We start from the raw sequence: 20,604 nt of genomic DNA on the forward strand, positions 1-20,604 counted from the left end.
TATTCTAGAAGGGGTCGAAATCATCTCAATCTCATTTTTCCCCGCAAACAGTACATTGTATCAGCACCATCTGTTGAATAAGCTCCCATTTCCCTACCAATATGAAATGCCATCTTCATCATACTCAAAATTCCTGGGTATGTTTTTGGACTTCTTATTCTGTTCCACTGATCTTTCTCTCTGTTCTTTTGCCAGTACCACCCATTGAAATTATTGGAAGTTGAATAATTTTTTAATATCCGGTAGACAAGTTCCTCTTTGTTCCTCTTCTGTTTCAAACATTTCTTGGCTACACTTACCTGTTCTTGCTCAGAGAATTTTGATACCATTTGGATTTTCTTTTTAATTAATGGTTTGATAAAAAAAAAAAAAGAAAAAAGCATGCATACTTTGCTTTTTAGTCCTTTCTTATGCCCAGAACTCTAAGCTAATCCAACACCTTTTATTTGTCTTGGTTTTTACCTCCCCTGGGCTGAAGATGGGGAACCGTTTTGTTCTTTCTTTACTTTCTCAGAGGAAAGAGGTGGATGGGTTTCCCTTCTTTGCCCTGGGAGTGATTAAGGGCACCATTAAAGATTAGCATCAGTCTGTAGGGAACGGTGGGAAGAAAGTTTGAGAAACACTAGCTGTAATACAGGAATCTTGTTGCAAGATGTTGTAGTAGTTAATGGCCTCTTCCGAGTGCTTTCAGGGAAGGCACACTGTTCTTTTACCAACCTTACTGAGGAAATCTCAGAGTTCCTTTTCTTATTCTTGAACTCAGTAAACCATACTTATCTTGAAACAGTTTAGAGCAATACTTTCTCAGATAGAATTCAATTTGGCAAAAACTTAACTGACTGCCTTCTACAATCCGAATAATCAACCTGTAAATGAACTTCTGGAGCACAACCCATTTCACATTGTGAGTTAACCTAAGGTGACTGGAGGACTATGTGATCCTGAATGTGAGTTTAGCTTTTTGTGTCCTGATTCCAGATCTTGATACCCTCAGAAAGTTAGAATATTCCAAGGATAGCTGTGGTTGTCAGCAGAAGTTTATACATGGTTGTGTTTTCATCACACGACTAGTTTCACTTCCTTTGTCCATTCATTAAGCTGCTCTGTATTGAAAATGGATTAATAATTCTATCCTGGCAGGATTTGTCTTCTAGGGAGGGAAAGAAATGGTAATACTGATGATGAGGGCCTACAGAGTGCCTGGACTAACTGCTGTGGGGACACAGGACAAAGGCCTGCACTCATTTATGAAGGGGATCAGGAAAGTCCTCGTCCACACACTCCTGCACCTTTTCCCTCACTTAGTCTTGAAGGATGAATAGCAGTTTTTGAGGCAGAGACAACAGATTCCTGGAAACATGGAAGAGCAGGAAGTAGTGAAGGAACAAGGGGATTGTGCATTTTGAGGCTGGAATCTGCAATGTAGCATTTCCTCTAGAATTTTTCAAAGGGATTTAAAGATGTGCTCAAAGATGTATGTATGAATTGGAAATTCCAAGTATCTTTGGTGTCCTGCCTTAGGAACTGTGGACCATAATTGATTTCACTGATTTATCCATACCGTGATCTGCTTCTCTAGCCGCAAAAAAATGATGTGGCTGAAATACGTTTACTGAAATGAAGAGAGAATCACAATATATTTAAATTATTCAAGAGTAGGTTATAAAATTGTATTCTGGGTATGAAGCCACTCCTGTTTAAAATCAAACAAAATAATCCCATGTGTTTGTGTAGTATAGAAAAGAAAGTGTGAAAGAATATACACACAGTGATGCTGAATGATTTTTCATACTCTTCTTGGCCCTTTGTCTACTTTTGAGCTTTTCTGCACTGAGCAATTATTTTGTAGTAAGGCTACAGAACTACAGTTTAAAAAAGAGGAGGAGGAGGAGAGAACAGCTCTTGGAAGGAAATTCGAGTGCGGTTTCGTGTGTGTTAAATTGTAGGTAGGTACCTGCAACACGGCTGGGCACAGATGGTGCCTTGGGGCTTGGGTCCGAGGTCATTCTTGTTTCAGGAAGTAACAGTTAATCCTGTCCTGATAAAGTATTTGGTTTCTGCAACTGTATTTTCCTTAGTTCCATAACTTCACAGTTCTAGGTAGTACTTGGGAGAATCAAGGGACAGCTTTTTTTTTTTTTTAAAGATTTTATGTATTAATTTGACAGAGAGAGACAGCCAGCGAGAGAGGGAACACAAGCAGGGGGAGTGGGAGAGGAAGAAGCAGGCCCCTAGCGGAGGAGCCTGATGTGGGGCTCGATCCCAGAACACAGGGATCACGCCCTGAGCGGAAGGCAGATGCTTAACGACTGTGCCACCCAGGCGCCCCCAGGGGACAGCATTTTTAACGTGAGGGCCCTGGCTTCCACACACGAATGTGAGTACTCGGTGTCTCCACCTGTTGTGCATGTGGACGGAACTGGGAGAACAAGAAACTTACGATTGAAAAGTAGTGAAGCTGTCCATCTGCTTACCTTAATTCAGTGTCCTGTCTAAAACCTGTATAGCTGTGGTATTCGTTCTGTAACCAAGTAATTTGGTTTGTGGATGATTAATAAGAAGAAGGTGTAGGGGCGCCTGGGTGGCTCAGTAGGTTAAGCGTCTGCCTTTGGCTCAGGTCATGATCCTGGGGCCCTGGGATGGAGTCCTGCCTGCGTGGAGCACCACCCCCCTCTTTAAAAAAAAAAAAAAAAAAAGGTGTATTCTGCCCTGATTTGATATCAACCCTGGGTTTGCAAACCCAAAACCTGAGGATTATTGAAAATAGAGTTGTTAATGGCATTAAAACAATTGCTTTGTAAGTTGGGCCTAGGTGTGAAGGCTGCTTTTGTGTTGGGATTTTCTTCTGTGTGTTGCCAGCCCACTGCTGGAAAATGATCGGGCCAGGTTTACAGTAGTGAAGGGACCGAAAGGGAATGAGGGTTTCAGAGGCTGCCTTTGGAGTGGAGTCTTCTGACCTTCAATTAAATCCAGTTTAGACTCTAAAGAGGTGTCCTCAATGGACAGGTTTCTGCCAGGCAGACAGAGTGACAGTGGCTGAAGTGGGTGTAAGGCAGCTCTCCTTTTCTGGGATGGCTATTTTCTCAGCCTTCTCAATGGAGGAGGGACTGCAAAGGAAATGTGGGTGATGACCTGGAAATAAGTGTGCGAGATGGAGAATCCAGTGGCTGGCCCATGGAGGCTTTAGAATCAGACCCCATTTGCATTCTGGCTTCAACATTTATTAGCTGTATGATGTTGGGAAATTATTTACCTAGCCTCGCGCCTCAGTCTCCTTCTCTGTAAAATGTGGGTAACAATACCTCACACACTGCATAGAAGTGTCACAGGCTGAGTTACTAATGCCCCCAGCACAGTACGCAGCACCAGGTAACTGCTTGGTGGAAGGGTGGCTGTGGGCTGCTGTTAAGCGGGTTGATACCAGGAAGTGCCTTGACACAGGAAGACTGACTTGTAAGAGGGGTCGGCCAGAGTAGGTTCAGGTGGTTTTACACTTTTTGTTGCTGCTGGTTTTTATGTGGTGTTTTTTTTTTTTTTTGCTTAGAATTAAATATGAAATGAATTTTGTTTATGCATGATTAAGAATTAGTTGCATATTTACACTTTTAAGTGTACAGTAGCAAAACAGAAACTATAAAAGGTCACTCTCCAACTTTGGAAATGTATCATGAGACCAGAATTTGCCTTCTATTATTAACATTCCAAATTTTAATTCTTAGGTTTCGAAGAGGGTGTTTTTGTGGTCTGTACTGATGAGTATTTCCATTGTTTGCTGTGAACCTGGGCTCAGAGGGCAGGTTGCTGTTAGTCCTTAATACCTTGGAACTGCCTCCTGGGCTGGTGCCCAGGCCATTGTTGAGGTGGGAAGCAGTAATCCACCCGCCAACAGCTTTATTGAGGAAAAAAAAGTCTTAATGCTTGCTTTCACCTTAAGTCTACTTTTAGGATTAATGGTAAAGAGTATAATTTGATTTTTCTTAAAATTTTTTTTCCCCACCATTTGTGATTTCTGTTCTATTTCCGCACCTACTTCCAAAAAGAATTGAGATTGCTTACGTCATAAGGTACACAGTAAGACAGTTAAAGACTTTAAAAGAGGAAACCATGTATCCGGAAACCACATAAGCGGAAGGGAAACCAGCTAAGTACGCTTGTTCCTCATACCAACACAGAACAGAGATAAAGGACTGAATGATGCTTACAGCATCCTGCCAGACGGCTTTCCTTCAGCTCCAGGAGAGGCCTTGAGTCATCACTTGGTACCCTTGGAAGATCTCTGAGTTTTCCCAAGGCCTGATCGAGTTCAAGTGCATGGCTGCTCTCACTGGCAGCAAAAAACTGTCCTCCGTGCACTTTTTTGGGAGGATGAGCTCAGACCGATGCTCCATCAACCTTGTGCAGGATACATGTGCCCTGCTTTCCCTGCCGTGGACCCCAGGGGAGAAATTTCTGTCAGGTCTTAACATCTGGAATAGTCCTCTCACTTAACCCTGAGCAGTGGGACACAGTCCTGCCACATCTCTTGGTTACCTGCTGGAGGGGACCCACCTTTAGCAGACAGAGAGACCACATGATGGCAGTTGGTCTCACCACGTGGGCTCCCTCCTTTAGGGTGGCATCTTTTTGGAGGACTCCAGTTGGTTCCGTATTTCCCATGGGCATAGAGCTGAGCAGGCAGCCCCTACCAGGGTTTCGCCCTCCCTGGTACCTGTACTGGTACCCCGCTCTGACTTCCCTACTTTTGTTGTTCTTTGGCCTTATTTTCTTGCTCATGTTTTCGTGCTGTATGCCTTTTGGTTATCTTAAATCTTGTCTGTTCTATATGTATATACCTTTAATTCCTATTATCTATCAGTTCTACAAGGGAAAAAAATGAGATTCTCCCTTCCATGACTCCAAATTCTGAGATGATTTGATCATATGAGTCCTTTCAAACTTACCACTATAACTGTCTGGCAATATATTTAATTGTGATTTTGGGGGAAATCACAGAAGATCTCCCCTTTTTACTTGTAAAAATTACTGTAGCTATTAAAATTCAAAAAATGTGGAAGTACTCAATCTTCATTTTTCTTTTAGTTTTTGTCCATTGGATAGAATAAAAAAATGTTTATTACAAAAGTAGAATTTTCTGATGTCAAATCTTTTCATTTCTTTGGATGCTTTGTAGCTTAAAGTTTTTCTCCAGATTAAAAACAAAATTTTTTTCCATCTCTAAATATAGCTATCTGTTGCAGAAAATTTAGAAAATGTAGAAAGTATGAAGAAAATTAAATGTCTTCTGATGCTCCATCCAAAAATAACCATAGTAAACAGTTGGGGGTAAAATTGTAAAATATCTTATTTTTGTATGTGTACTTTTGTACCCTTAATACATATCACAGGGATGTACTCTTGCCTGCTTGCTAAACTTACCCACGTATTATGAATGTGTACTCAGGACAAGAGTCCTGCTGTAGACGCAAATTTGTACGGAAATGTACTTTACGTAGTTTTTCTTAAAATGATAACTGAACAGAAAGGGAGACTGAAGTCCTGAGTCAGCAAAGGCATTCCTCAGCAAAGCTAATATTGTCCAGCTGCCTCACTTAACTGTGATTTAACTTGGTGTAGGGATAGCATTTAGAGGCCCAGAGGAAAAGATGATAGCTTGCTTGGCTCTCTCAAATTTCAGTTGTCTTATCTATGCTTTAGCAAGAGTTGGTTATCCGTGCACTGAAAACTGAGCTTGCTGGCAAGGGCCTCTGCAAATGTTCTGTGGTTTCAATTAAGGGAGAACTCTTTGCTCCTGGTAACAAACTTGTCGACGGCAAAGTTGACATTTGTTTATGAAAATAAGGAGCTCGACCTGTTTCTGTCACGGAAGGAGGGCCAGGTTGCTTCTTCAGCAGTGTCTCCTTTACTTCTTTCCCGTTATGAAGGCACTCCCCCAGGTCCCCCAGGATGGTGAATCATGATTACTGTTCCAGAACGCTCTAACTTTCTGGAGCTCTTGAAGCCAAAGGTACCCTAAATGAAAAGATCATAACTTCTTAAGATTGGAAGATTTACAGAAACTTCATTTTGAGAGATTTCCCTCAAACCACCCGTCATTTAGAACAGAAAAGGGCAGCTTGAGGTTTTTCCCTGGGTTACCTAAAAAGGAAAAGATAATAATTGGGTGGAGTTACCATAAAACTGCAGAGAGGCTTTTAAGGATGGTTTGAGGTTAGATTGTCTGTTTTTAAAATTAATTGGTTTCTCTTCTTGGACAAATTACGTGATTTCAAGTCACAGTTTGGGCATTAATCGCCTCAGTGATGGTGGTTCTGTTAGCGCTTCCTTTGCGCATTCTGTCTGCGGGGGCACCTGGAGCCCAGATGAAAATGCATTTTGATGCTAGTCTAATAGGAAGGATTCTGGTGTTTAGAAATGAGAACCGTTTTAGAAGGTAAAGTCTTGGGGCGCCTGGGTGGCTCAGATGGTTAAGCATCTACCTTCGGCTCGGGTCATGATCCCAGGGTCCTGGGATCGAGCCCCCGTTGGGCTCTCTGTGCGGCGGGAAGCCTGCTTCTCCTTCTCCCTTTGCTGTTCCCCCGGCTTGTGCTCTCTCTGTCAAATAAATAAAATCTTTAAAAAAAAAAAAAGGTGAAGTTTTACTAGACTTCTACGCTGACGTTGTCTAAGATTGACTGTAAAACGGAATTCTCATAGATAGCTCGACTGTCAGGTTTTTAGCCAGAAATGTGAGGAGTGGCATTTTCCATCATGCCTCCACGCTGGTTGTGATCCTATGACCAACGGCTCCAGGTTCAGCCCACACTCCCCTGTGCCCTTCATCTTCTCTTTCATTATCTTACTTGCACACTCCTGTGTCCCTAATAAGTCACACTTACATCATGTTTCCTGCATGCTGGGCCGGCGTCTGAGCACTTTAGATAGAAGAACCCACCCGACCCTCACAGCAACCCTGTAAGGCAGGTAGTAGTAGTATCCCCAGTTTACAGGCAAGGAGAGGGAGCCACACAGTGGCTTATCCCAAAGCAGAGCCAGGACGCTCACTGCAAAAGCCTGATTCCAGAACCCATGCTCTTAACCATCACCCTGTGTGTTGTCTCTTGAGTAGGTTGTTCTTTGAAGACAGACGTTGTCTTCCCACCCCACATCTCAGATAATGTCATGGTGCTTGAACATCTTAGTGGCTTCTGGGGTTGGCTACTTCTGTACTTACTGTTTCGAACTTGGTCTGTTTTATGAGTCACATTTTAGTTCAGAAGTAATTGGGTAGAAGCTAAAGTTAGGTTGATTTTATTCACTATCCATGTATAATCAGTTATGAGATGATGCAGACTATTTATAACTTACACTTCAGAAGTACCGTGAAAGGTAGCAGATTTTAACTCCATCATGCCTTATTGTTTTCTGGTTGTGGTTTGATTAAGTCAGGCTCCTTCTGTAGTAAGGGTAGGAAATGGTAGTGTGTCTTACGGAAAGTAATAAGAAGCTCACTTGGGAATGTCTCAGAGACAGAAATGATTTCTGCGCGTTAGCGTGCGTACGCACACACGACGCTTTTAAGTCACTTTTTTCATGTGAGTGAGCAGGATGTGTTGACTTCTTTTATGTGCCAACTACTGAAATTAATTACTTTTTCAAAGAATTGTGACTGCCCAACAAAAATCATTTCTACTGAAGGAAGGAATCAGGGGCTCCTTGACCTGGTTGTGGCTCCTCTTAGTACATCTTCATTGTCACCACCTTCCTGGGGCTGGGAAGCCGTCTCCCCTCCCGGTTACCACATCAGCAGGGGGTCTCTAGCTTATTATACATTTTGTGTAGGTTGTAGTTCATTCTTATTTTTAAAGAGACTTGTCTCTCTGTGGAAAGGGTTGGTTTCTCTTTAAATTAATTGCCCCGTTCCTGCCACGTTTACTTTTTATCCTTTTTTTCAGGAGCTTATCCTTAGTGAAAATGAAGTACAGTACCTGGTACAGCATCTGGAGTCCCATCAGTTTCCATACGTGACGAATTCTTTGTTAAAGAGTTTTATAAATGGCAAAAGACTGCATAGGTCCGTTTTAAATCCATAGACATTAAGGGAAAAACATCACCTCTGCTGTCTTACATCATTTTAAGATGGACATTTACTTCCCCACATTTTAACATCGCTGAAATCAGGGTGCGTTTTGCAGTTGCTGGCATCACGTGATTATGATTGGCACTTTTTTCTTTGTTATTGGTACAAAAAACAATGGTGTATCTTACAGCTGACATCCTAGTTTTAATGAAAAATGGTATGTATGTAGTCCTCAGATTTTTCGAGAAGCATGTTTGACAAAAAGTCCATTGAATTCTTCCTCTGCTTGAATGAGAGACGTTTGAAGTCATTTTGTATTCCTTATGTTCGGGTTAGGAAGAGAATGAAAAGCCAGTAATTGCTTTTTAAGTGCCTCATTGTAGATTGTTGATAAAATTACAAAAATAATACTGTGCTTTAGAAATTTAGTTTTGCAGATGACAAAGTTCTGGAGACAGAGGGTAGTGATGTTGAAGGACAATGTGAATGTGCTTAATGCCATTGAACATTATGCTTAAAAAATGGTTAAAATGGTAAATTTCAAGTTACGTATATTTTATCACAGTTAAAATTTTTTCCAAGAGAAGTAATATTGTGCTTATAAAGATTTTCCTCAATTTAGAGATAGAATAAAGAGAAAGTTCTCTTTATCCCCTCCCTGCCCTTCCCATTTCCCTGCTTCTGTACTCCTTCACCAGCGGTTTGGTGTGTATCTTTTTCAACTACTTCTCTCCCTAAGACTCTCCATTTAAGATATATGTGGTTTTCATTGACCCTTCAAGTTCACTTTTCACCACAATACATGTAATTGTAACAGATGAGTAAAATAAAAACATATTGGGGAGAATATCACCTGCAAAGCGTCCTTTTTTGATCTTATTAGGGCTAAATTGACTGCTTCATTTGTATTCTGTGATGTTTTTCCTAGAAGTAGTCTTTGTAAGTGCATTTTGTGGCTGGACTACTTCTAGTATAAAGAAAGCATAGGGACAGATGTAACATGATGGCCTTAAATCAGCTGTTCAGCAGCAGGATTCCTGACGATTCTCATTCATCATCGGTGTCTCCTCTGGCAGTGGGGGGAGCACATACCCTTGATGGCACTGTTGTCTGGGCTGCTGCAGCATTTCCCACCCGGTGGCCTCAGCCCTCTCCTCTATGCCCTGAGGACTGCGGAAAGCTTTCATCCACTTCTGCCCCAGCTTCTGCCCCATTCCTTCGAAGTGGCTTGTACCCTATGAAGGCCCCCAGCTCTAGGGGGTCTGCTCCCCTCTCAGCAACCCGCCCTGTCTGCATACGCCACTTTCTGGGCCTGTTTCTCATCCTTGACATTCACCCCTGTCTCGGGGAAGCGCTGTGTGTCTAGTTTGTGTTCTTTCTGTACGCTCTTTAAGTAAGGCTGTGCGCCTTTCTTCCAGGGGGCTTGTTCTAGTTCATATTAGTAAGTACACTGGTGTGTGACTGCCTTGGTAAACGTCTGTCTCTCCTGATGACAGCTCCATGAGCTGGCGTCTGTATTTTGCTCACTGAGCATCCCCTGGCCTTGCACATACTTGGCACTTGATGTGCATTCAAAGAAACTTTGTTGAATGAAGAATTTGATTTTTTAAAATTTAATTTTATTTCATTTAAATTCAATTTAATTAACATGTAGTGTATTATTAGTTTCAGAGGTGGAATGCAGTGATTCATCAGTTGTATATGACACCCAGTGCTCATTCCATCACGTGCCCTCATTAATGCCCATCACCCAGTTACTGCATCCCACTCACCTCTCTTCCAGCGACCCTCAGTCTGTTTCCTAGAGTTAAGAGTCTCTTATGGTTTGTCTCCCTCTCTGATTTCGTCTTATTTTATTATGCTAAGCGAAATAAGTCAATTAGAGAAAGACAATTATATAATTTCATTCATATGTGGAATTTAAGAAAGAAAACCAGAGAATCATAGGGGAAGAGAGGAAAAAATACAAAAAAATAATTTGATTTTTGTCTTATACAATGAAGGAGTTTGTGGGTAGGGACTTGATAAGTATCAGAAAATTAACCTGGAGATTTAGACGTTGGTGCCCTGCCAATTTGGTTTTCAGCCATGGCTAAAACTTAGTTATCCTGGAAGTATTTAAACACTTCATCATTCTTTTTTGTTGGGGTTCTTTTGGAAATGAATTTGGGCTTTGCAATACCCCGTAGCCTGGGCTTCCATTAAGGGGAAGCAAGCAGACCAAGTAGCTTTTTATTATTCCTTTTGAACACACAGTGATTCAGCATGAGTAGATATGTGGATTTCTGGAAATGAGAAGCTTGACATGAACTGTTCTCTCACTGATACTTATTTTAATTCCAGAACGTGGTCCAAGACAATTCCTGGGAAAGTCGAATTCTTCTCTAGTGAGGGTTCAGACACATCGATACCAATCCCGATAGTGCCACTGCGGGGCGTGGACGACTCCTACCCACCCCAGAAGAAGTCTTTCATGATGCTCAAGTACATGCATGACCACTACTTGGACAAGTACGAATGGTTTATGAGAGCAGATGATGACGTGTATATCAAAGGAGACCGTCTGGAGAGTTTTCTCCGGAGTTTGAATAGCAGCGAGCCCCTCTTTCTCGGGCAGACAGGACTGGGCACCACAGAAGAAATGGGGAAACTGGCCCTGGAACCCGGTGAGAACTTCTGCATGGGGGGGCCCGGTGTGATCATGAGCCGGGAGGTTCTCCGGAGAATGGTACCACACATTGGAAAGTGTCTCCGGGAAATGTACACTACTCACGAGGACGTGGAGGTGGGAAGATGTGTCCGGAGGTTTGCAGGGGTGCAGTGTGTCTGGTCTTATGAGGTAAGAACAGAAAAAAAAAACAACACGTTAATTTCATCATTAGTTCTGAACCAATTGTAGGAAACGAGTGATGGTATCTTCTTTAAGGCTTGAAGTTGGTATACGAAGGTATTGCACATTTTTACCTGAGTTTTTAAAATTTGAATTCCCTCTTCGTATCTTTTGTCCTTCATTTTTAGGACATACCTTTGATACTTTTGTCCTGATACCTTAGTTAATTAATAATGGCATTTGGAGCCCAAAGAAACGATATGGTTCACTGTAGGTAACAGTGATATTTTCATGATTACCCAGAAAATTCATCTACTCTGATGTCTTCTGGTTCCGCAGATGTGATTGCAAGTTTGTCAACACTCCCTGCCCCTCTTCTCCCAAACGCCTGACTTTTCTCATCTGGTCATGTTGACCCACACAGTTTTGAAATTTAACGTGTTTAGAATTCATAAAATGAGCAATGATATAAAAATTTTAAAAAGCCAATTGCATTTGACTTTGCATTTATTTTGAACCTTGACTTTTTAGACAGTTATTTGTAACCTGTACGTTTGCAACGTCCTTGTTCTTTTCAGACTAGTTGGTAGGCAACCTCTGGGTTATCTTGACACACAAGCGCTGTTTTTTTGTAGGAAGCCTACTTGTTTTCTCTTTAAATGTTCTCGAGAACATGAGTTAGCTTTTGACTTTTCTCTGTTTTTATTGGCAGATGTGTACCTCTTGCCTGCAGTTACAGGATCTGATATTAGTCAGAGTGGAAAAAATTATTTAGGTGGTGTTGTGTTTAGATTGATAAACTACCGATAGTTGTGAGGAACAGAGTTTGTAGACCTTTGCCCAAGAAAAAGAAACCCACTTTCTGATGTAAACTGTTAGCTTTTGTTATGAGTTAATTTTCTAAAGTGCTTGAGTGAAGGAAGAGTGTTCTTGCCAGTACTTGCCTCCTCCCCCCCCAGACTTGCTTTTAAAGGTTTCCTAATAACTGTTCTTTCATTTGAACTCTTAGGGAAGTGGACATTTTTAAGAATACAGGAAGTAGTTTTCATGTTCATTTCTAATTATAAAGCCTACATTTTAAATACCAAATGTAAGTTGAGTGAAACCTCTGATCTCTGTGGTCCCCCCCCCCCGCCCCCGCGCCTCCCGTGCACGGAGGATTGGTCACTGGATCTAGTGGGGGGGGGGCGGGAATCCCCTCATCATGGATTTTTGCAGGGGGGAAAGTTCTTTGATGATGTCATGCAGTTTCAAGCAGAATACAAAAGGCAGCGTTTCTGCATTTTCCCCATTCTTAATTTAGTAGTTATAACCTTAACATGTTTCATTACGGTTAAAACATGTCGTGCCTTGTGTATTTTGGAATGTTTCACTTTCTCCCTGATCTCTGAGAAGCTAGCCCTCCTGCTGGAATTGTAGAGGATAGGCCTACCTTTGAGAGAGAATTTTTAAAAATATCTTAGTGGTGTAGTGCTTTTATAACTTACATACTGCTAGATACACTCCAGCGGAGCAATTATCTTGTTTATCAAGAACTCTGACCTCACATTAGTGCCAGGATGTTAGAAAGTATTGTCCTGGGGCTGCAGGGGTTGGGAGATGGTTTCAGGGCTATCCCCCCCCCCCCCCCCCCCCGTTAACTTGTAATAACCGAAATTCTCTCAGGCCCGAATTTGGGTTGCTGGAAATCGTCCTTTCTGGACACTGGAAGCCACCTCTTTGACTGGAGTTTGACTGGAGACACCTGGCAAAGGGATCTGGTGGAGGAGGAAGCTCTCTCCCTGGGTGGTTCCCCATCCCTGCCTGGGATCTGTCGGGGAGTGTGGAGGAGTGTGGGCAGTGTGGGGGCGGTTGGGTTTGGGTGGTGGCCCTGCTGTTTTTCTTGTGTTGAAATGCCTGATGATGACCCAGCTTTTCCTAGGTACTGCCCTTTTGCGAGCTCCTTTTGTGGGAGATTATCTTCTCCAGAATGTGGCTTGTCTTTTCATTTTAAATGCAATATTCACATGCAAATTGTGAATTTTAAGCATAGTCTAATTTCTTTCTTTTCCTGTATGGTTTGTGTTTTCTGTGCCTTGTGTAAGAAATTCTTCTCTTCCTTGGGTGACAGGAATTGTCTTCAGATATTTTTCTGCAAACTTAAAGTTTTGTCTTTTGTGGGCAGTTCTTCATCTTTCTCATTTTTAAGAATTACATCTATGGGGACATGTACCATTTTATTAGACCTTTGATTTCATTTTGCTTTTTTGGTAGGGCTTTAAGTGCTCTTAACCTAAGTCATTAGTAGGATTTATCATTGTGTTCACTACTCAGGCGAGATTAATCCCTCATGTGGATGAGAACTTTTATTAAACTTACTGTAAATCTAGTTTCTCCATTAAGGCTCACATTATGAGAAATGATTAAGGTAGAGTCTTATGTTAAAGACAATTATGTTAAGCTTTGGGTCTCAGAAGGTGCTTATTTAGCTTTTACAAATCTACCTGGAAGGTGTACTTTTTTTTTTTTTTTTTTTTTGCAAGTTTGAAATAATGCGTTGGGATTACACTTACATAATTAAAATGGCTCGTGAGAAACAACTGTCATAATCAAAATCCAGATTCATTTCTAAGCTTGCTTTGATTATCATTGGTGGTTATTTATTAATATATGGCTTTAAAAAACTTTATTTGGAAATAATTTTAATTTCCCGGAAAAACTAAATAGCACAAAGCACATCCATACACCTTATACTCAAAATAACCTGTTAACATTTTACAGAATTTGCATTGTCATTTGCCTCTGTTCCTGAGTGTCTCCCCGCATCCCCACATACAGGCACGTAGAGCTGTCCCTCATTTAAGAGTAACTTAACATTGTGGCCCTTTACTTTAACTTCAGTGTATTTTGGCTAAGCGTAGGGAAATTCTTATATAACCACAGTACAGATTAAGTTCAACATGGAAACTTTAACCTAGCGTTTATATTCTGATTTTATCTGTTGATACGGTACAGTCCCGCATCACAGGACCCAGCCCAGGGGCAGGGATTGCATTTGATTGTTAAACACCTCCTTTAGTCTGGACCATTTGTACAAGCCTCTTTCTTCGTCTTTTGTGACTGTGGCATTTTTGATAAGTGGCTTTAAATACTTCATTTTCGTAATTAAAAAATGTGGTTACCATACAGTAAACCATAAGGTGGTTTTTAGTAATGCTCCTTAATGCTTACTGAAATCTCCCAACCCAGAGCGAGAATGTGGGCCTTAAAGTTTCCCAATACTGTTGGGAAAGTGGAGCCGGCAAACCTGGTTCCCCCTTGTCTCGGCGTTATAACTCAAGTTACACGAGATTTTTTGGAGAAACACCGTCATTATTATTATTATTATTATTATTATTATTATTATTTAATATTTAATTTATTTGAGAGGGAGAGTGAGCGAGAGAGCTGTTGGGGGGGGGTGAGGGAGGAGCAGAGGGAGAAGAGAAGCAGGCTCCATGCTGAGCAGGGAGCCTGATGTGGATGGGGGGCTCTGTCCTGATCCAGGGACTCTGGGATCATGACCTGAGTGGAAGGCAGATGCTTAACGCCTGAGCCACCCAGGTGCTCCTTGAGAAACATTGAAAAATCTGAAACAATTTATTGAGTCAAATAAATGAAATACTATGCAATTCTTTAAATAAGGGAATAAAAAGACAATTGACCTAACTAATCTTTTCATTTTATTTTTGACTTTTTATTGACATGTATTTTGGGAAAATGCACAGCTCATCAATGAGTGTAGAGCTCAGTGGATTTTCATAAACAGAACACGGCTGGCTAACCAGCACCTTGATCTTGCCTTTCTTATTTTAACTCAACATCTGACTAGTAAGAAAGGTATTTCGAATAGAAAATGATCATTACTAGTGAACGTGGGAGCTAGGCATAGGTAGATTTAGCAACTTAAAAGATGTATTTCATGCCATCACATGGCTTAAAATTCAGAAGTTGAAAGGGTTTATCAGGACAAGTTTTTCCATCTCTGTCCACTGGGTTCCCTTCCGAGTCAGCCACTGTGGCGCCTCCTTACAGGTGTGCCATACGCAGATACAAGCAACGAAGTCTGTCCGCCTGCCCCCTTTTACATGGATGGTAGCATGTGTTACGTACTATCCACGTCTTCCTGGTTTTACCCACACGTCTTGGAAGATTTTCCAGTTGGTACATAAGAAGCTTCATCTTTTTGTATGGACATTCAGGCTCTTTCCAGTTCTTTTCAGCAGTGTTTCTAATTAGCCCCTTAACCCTGTGTCCCGACCTTTTTCACATCATGATACACACATTGAGGTATGTGGGGGCCCCCAAAGGGCTCCTGCTACCCCACCCTCTACCCACTGTACCCCCCAACCCCAGACCTGAAGGGATTGTCATCTCAGCACAACTAGACGGGTTATACCAGTATACTGAGACACGCCAGCATGACGCTCTGAGTTAGCCAGTATTTGTTAATCAAGCATTAGGGAGCCCAGCACTGCCCTCTGAACGGGTCAGAAATTACAAAAGAGTGAAACACAAATGAAACACAAATGGCCTTTTTTCCCCTCAAGGGGTGTAGTCTAATTGAGGAGACAAAAACATGTTTATGAAATAGTTGAGAAAAATGTAAAAGTGTAAAACCCTGTGATAGTGATCTTAAAGATAAAACTACAGGGAAGGGGTAAGATTAGTGATGTTCTTTTTTTTTTTTTTTTTTTTTTTAAGATTTTGTAGATTTTTTTGTCGGAGAGAGAAATGGAGAGAGGGAGAGTGTACAAGCAAGGGGAGCTGCAGGCAGAGGGAGAAGCAGGCTCGCTGCTGAGAAAGGAGCCTGATACAGGACTCCATCTCAGAACCCTGGGATCATGACCTGAGCTGAAGGCAGACTCTTAACCGACTGAGCCACAGCATCTCTAGTGATGTTCTTTTTAAGGAGGGAGTCTCATCAAGGGAAATTGGGAGTTTAGAGCAAAATATGTAAAAAGAGAAGGTTTTCTTGTTAGTCTGGCTGGCTTAGAAAGGGATGTTGAATGTCTTTATATCAGAAGCCTGGGAATTTTTTTCTGTAATAATGGAAGAGATAATGCTTCAACTGCTGGTTGTCACGGAGCTAGTTTTTTCCTAGTGGTGCCTTCCTCACACCATTAGGCTGCTGGTTAACCTTACCTGGCTGAGAACCTAACTGGCTAGAGTAAGATGCTCCAGATACTGGTCACTGACGCTGGCTGTTTCTTCAAGGCAGAGCCCTGCATGGTTTTATACGGAGCCTTTTGTTCTGGTCTGATGGTTCAATCTCCAAGCTCTTAATAGGTTATAAGGGCAAATTATCATCCAAAAAAGGGTGCTACCATAAAAGGCTATATCAGTAGTGAGTGAGAAGGACATGAAGAAGAAGTGAAAAATGAAATGAAATGAGACCGTGAACAGCACAGCAGTCTATAAGACCCACCGTTGTGTTATTGATTTTTAATTTCATTCCATGTGGTTAGGAACATAGTTTGTATTATTTCAGTTCTTTTAAATTTATTGAGACTTTTTTATGATCTAACATATGGTTACCCTGGAGAGTGTTGCATATGTACTTGAGAAGAGTGTGTTCTGCTGTTGAGCGTTGTGTGGGTTTCTCTCAGGTCTATTGATTTGTAGGCTGATCATCATCTTTTTTCCTGTGTTCGTCTATTTGTTCTACCCATTATCGAAAGTGGGATATTGAAGTCTCGGATACTGTTGGAGTGTCCATTTCTTCCTTTCATTTGTGTTGGTTTTTGCTTCATGTATTTTGGGGCTCTGTTGTTAGGTGCATATATGCTTATAACTGTTACATCTGCAGTTATGGATGGATGAACCTTTTTATCATTATAAAATTCCTTCTTTGTCTTTAGTGACAATTTTTGTCTTGAAGTCTATTTTGTCTGATAGTATAACCATTCCGGCACTCTTGTGGTTATGTTGCATGCTATATCTTTTTCCATACTTTTCCTTTCAGCCTGTTCATGTGTTTGGGTGTTTTTTTTTTTTTTTTTTAAGGTTTTATTTGAGAGTGCGGGCGGAGAGGTGTGTGCACGGAGAGAGGGGCAGAGGGAGAGGGAGAAAGAATCCCAAGCAGACTCCACACTGAGCGCAGAGCCTGATGTGGGGCTCTGTCTCACAACCCTGAGATCATGATCTGGGCTGAAATCAAGAGTCCGATGCTTAACTAACTGAGCCACTGTTTGTGTCTTTGAATCTAAATTGTGTCTCTTATAGATAGCATGTAGCTGGAGCAGTTTTTAATTGGGGTGTTTAATCCATTTATGTTCAATGTCATTACTGTTAGGGTAGGATTTGTGTTTGTTGTTTCGCTATTTGTTTCCTAGGTCATGTCTGTTTTGTTTCTCTGTTCCTGCAATGCTGCCTTCTTTTGTGTTAAATAGTTTTTATACGTTTTCACTCTCTTCTCATTTCTTTTATTTTTTTTGAGTTATTTTTTAAGAAGCTACCTTGAGTGTAACAGTTAGCATCTTAACTGATAACAACATAGTTTGGATTAATACCAGCTTAATAACTATAATATACAAAGTCTTTGCTTCGATAAAACGCCATTTTCCTCTTCTTCCTGTTATTGTCATGCAAATTATGTCTTTATACATGATTAGGAGCATCGACACAGATGTATAATTACTGCTTGGCGCAGTTGTCTTTTAAATCAGATTAGAGAAAGAAGTGTGACAATATATTTATACTGTCTTTTGTATTTACCTATGTAGTTACCCTTACTGCATTCTTTATTCACATGTATTTGGATTAACATTTAGTGTCCTTTCCTTTCAGTCTGAAAGGCCTCCTTTAATATTTCTCATAGGACAGGTTTGCTAGTGACAGATTCTCTCAGTTTTTGTGTATCTGCAAATGCCCTACTTTCTCCTTCAGTTTTGAAAGATGGTTTTGTTGGTAGAGCATTCTTGGTTGACAGTCTTTTTCTTTCAGCACTTTGAATGGAGGCTTTCTGGTATCCATGGTTTCTGCTGAAAAATCAGTTGTAAATCTCACTGAGATCCATCATATGTGATGAGTCTCTTCTCTTGCTGCTTTTGAGACTCTGGTTTTCAGTAGTTTGATTATGATGTGTTTGGGTGTGGCTCTGAGTTTATTGTATTTGGAGTTTGTTGAGCTTCTTGGGTGTGTGGATTGTTTTTCATCAAATTTGGTAACGTCTCAGCTGTTATTTCTTTAAGTATTTTTGCTCTTTTCTCTTTCTTGCTCTTCTGCAACTGCCATATGCATATGCTTGGGTTCTGTTTATTTTTCTTTTCTTTATTTTTTCTTTCTATTTCTCAGACTGGATAATCTCAATTGACCTGTCTTCAAGTTTATTGATCGTTTCTTTTACCTGTTCAAATTTGTTGTGAATTTTTTGTTCCAATTATTATGACTTTCAACTCCAGAATTTCTACTTAGTTCTTTTTTATAATTTCTACCTCTTTATTGGTTGCTCCCCCCCCCCCCTTAGCATGTCTCATAATTTTTTTGTTGGAAACAGGGCATTTAAAATAATATGGCAACCTTGGAAATCAGATTCTGCCCCCTCCCCAGGGTTTGATGATGTTGCTGTTGTTTGTTTAGTGACTTTTTGGAAATTTTGTAAAGTCTGTATATTTGTGTGTGTATAGGGACTAAAATCTGCTTGGTTTGCTTAGTGGCCAGCTACTGATTGGACAAAGATGTCCGTAGATGCCCGGAACTGAGAAGTCTCCCTGTCTTTGCTTAGGGGCTCTTTGTACTCACTGGTGCTTGCCTTCAACACTCACCATGTGGTTTTCATCTCTTCCTTAGCCTCATTTCCTGCTTATGTAGAGCCTCAAGGTCAACCAGAGATGAGAGCTTAGGGCCTTCTCTGGTCTTCCCTGGGCCATGTGCACAGTCCCATGCATGTTCATGGCTTCTAGGTTCCCACGAATATATTAAAGCTTTTCAAAGCTCCTTATGGACATGTCATACTTCAACTTTCCTTTCTGAGCTTTTTGGTTAGCCTAGGTTTTGCCCATACTGTTAACTATCTCCTCAGGCAGCATGATATTCAACAATTGCTTGTGATTGTTTTGAACAAATATTTCCTCCCTGCCCCACCAAGAGCCTTTTGCAATAGGACGGCTCTTGAGTCAGGTCAAATAAAGACAGCCTTACAAGTAGGGTCTTCTAGGAAACCACTAGGCAGGTCAGATAATGACAGTTCTCTGGGAATGGGGCTTTGAAGGAGCTCCAGTCCTGCTCTGTCCCCTTCCAGTGGCTGCCAGGCTGCTGGTTTTCACCATGATTGTGGACTGTTGGTTTTCAAGGTTACCACATTGCTGGGGAACAGGGCATAGGAATGGGCAAGTTAAAATGCCACAAGATTTACTATTCCTACTAAAATGTCACTGTTTTTCTTGCATAAATACTTCCTGGGTTACCCTAAGCCTTTGGCTAATATCCAGAGCCATGAAAAGGTTGCCTGAAGCTGTTTTATGCCCATGTTCTCTTTGCTTTTATGGTGGAGAGAATTTTTTTGGATGTCTGTACTCCACCATTTTCATCGATGTCACCTAAGACCGTCAATAATGGAGCCTTAGCTTCACAGCTTAAATTTTGCCTTTTCCAATTATATAAATCACTCTGAAAATCCTCTTATCCTCTGCTTAAGAAGTCAGGGATTTATGCTCTAAAAATTAGAAAAACTTTCAACCAATCAGTTAGAACATTCATGCATGTTTATTTTTCAAATAAATTTTGAACATCCAATATGATCAAGACACTGTACTCGTTGGGGGCAGCGCATTGAGGAAAGTAGAGGCTCTGCTCTCTTCTACTGAGGCTGGGCTGGGTGCAAAGAGACAGACAGTAAAGAGTAACATGTGAGATGCTTAAGGCATAGCAAGGGGACAAATGTTGGAGTGGGGTGAGCAAGGGGCAAGAGGTGTTAAGATGAGGCCAGATGGCACAAATGTCGAGGGAAACGGGAGTGAGTGGAGAGGACGTGCCCTTAGGACACAGTAGGCCTGGGCTTGAATCTCCCGTTTGTCATTCTTCACCAGCTGTGCGATCCTGGGCAGCAAGTTGCCTAACTTCTCTGGAACTTTGTCTCCTTAAAAAAATGGCACAAGAAATTGCCTACCTTGTAGGATAGTTTCAAGGATAAATTGAGATGCTGTGGATTATCCTAGCTAGTGCTTGGCACAGAGCGAGGGCTTATGAAATACTTGAAGTGTCTGAAAAACTAAGTCGTTCAGAACTCATTCCCCGAGGACTTTGCATAGGTTTTGACCTGTATAAATAAGTACTTGAATATGACTTGTAGGAACACTGTGGTGTTGGACTCCCTGGTTTTTGCTTTTAGAATTTAGAGAAGACTCTTCTGACAGAACCAGTCAAAGTTGACTTCAAATGGAAAAGTTAGTTGCTTTGGACCTGTAATAACTGGCAAAACAAAACCTTCCATAAGTACATAAACATCTCTGAAATGGTTTCTCCATTTGGGATATGAGTCTTGTGCTTGTGAGGGAGGAGGTGTGGATCTAAAGGCCAAGAGCTTTGTCTTCACCATGTTCAAATTCGGTAGGAGTGTGTTAACGATGTTCTAGGCTTTACATGTTAATCACCTTTCTTGTTATAAGGTCCCCGCTAGACATATTTAATTTAGGTTGAGCTGACAGGAAAGGGCTCCTTAGCCACATTAGCAGGAGGTGGGATCAGTATATCATTGTCT

The 20,604-nt window shown here is 41.2% G+C and overlaps 1 protein-coding gene across 1 annotated transcript in view; it reads left to right on the forward strand.

Moving 5' to 3' along the window:
- Positions 1-20,604, forward strand: part of CHSY1 (chondroitin sulfate synthase 1) — a 70,537-nt gene that overhangs the window by 4,397 nt on the left and 45,536 nt on the right. The window contains exon 2 of the mRNA XM_026510341.4: positions 10,400-10,895. Within this exon, the coding sequence (XP_026366126.1) occupies positions 10,400-10,895 (496 nt within the window). The remainder of the gene's footprint in view (positions 1-10,399; positions 10,896-20,604) is intronic.

Source organism: Ursus arctos, unplaced genomic scaffold (assembly GCF_023065955.2).
Source record: "Ursus arctos isolate Adak ecotype North America unplaced genomic scaffold, UrsArc2.0 scaffold_28, whole genome shotgun sequence".
Classification (NCBI taxonomy): Eukaryota; Metazoa; Chordata; class Mammalia; order Carnivora; family Ursidae; genus Ursus; species Ursus arctos.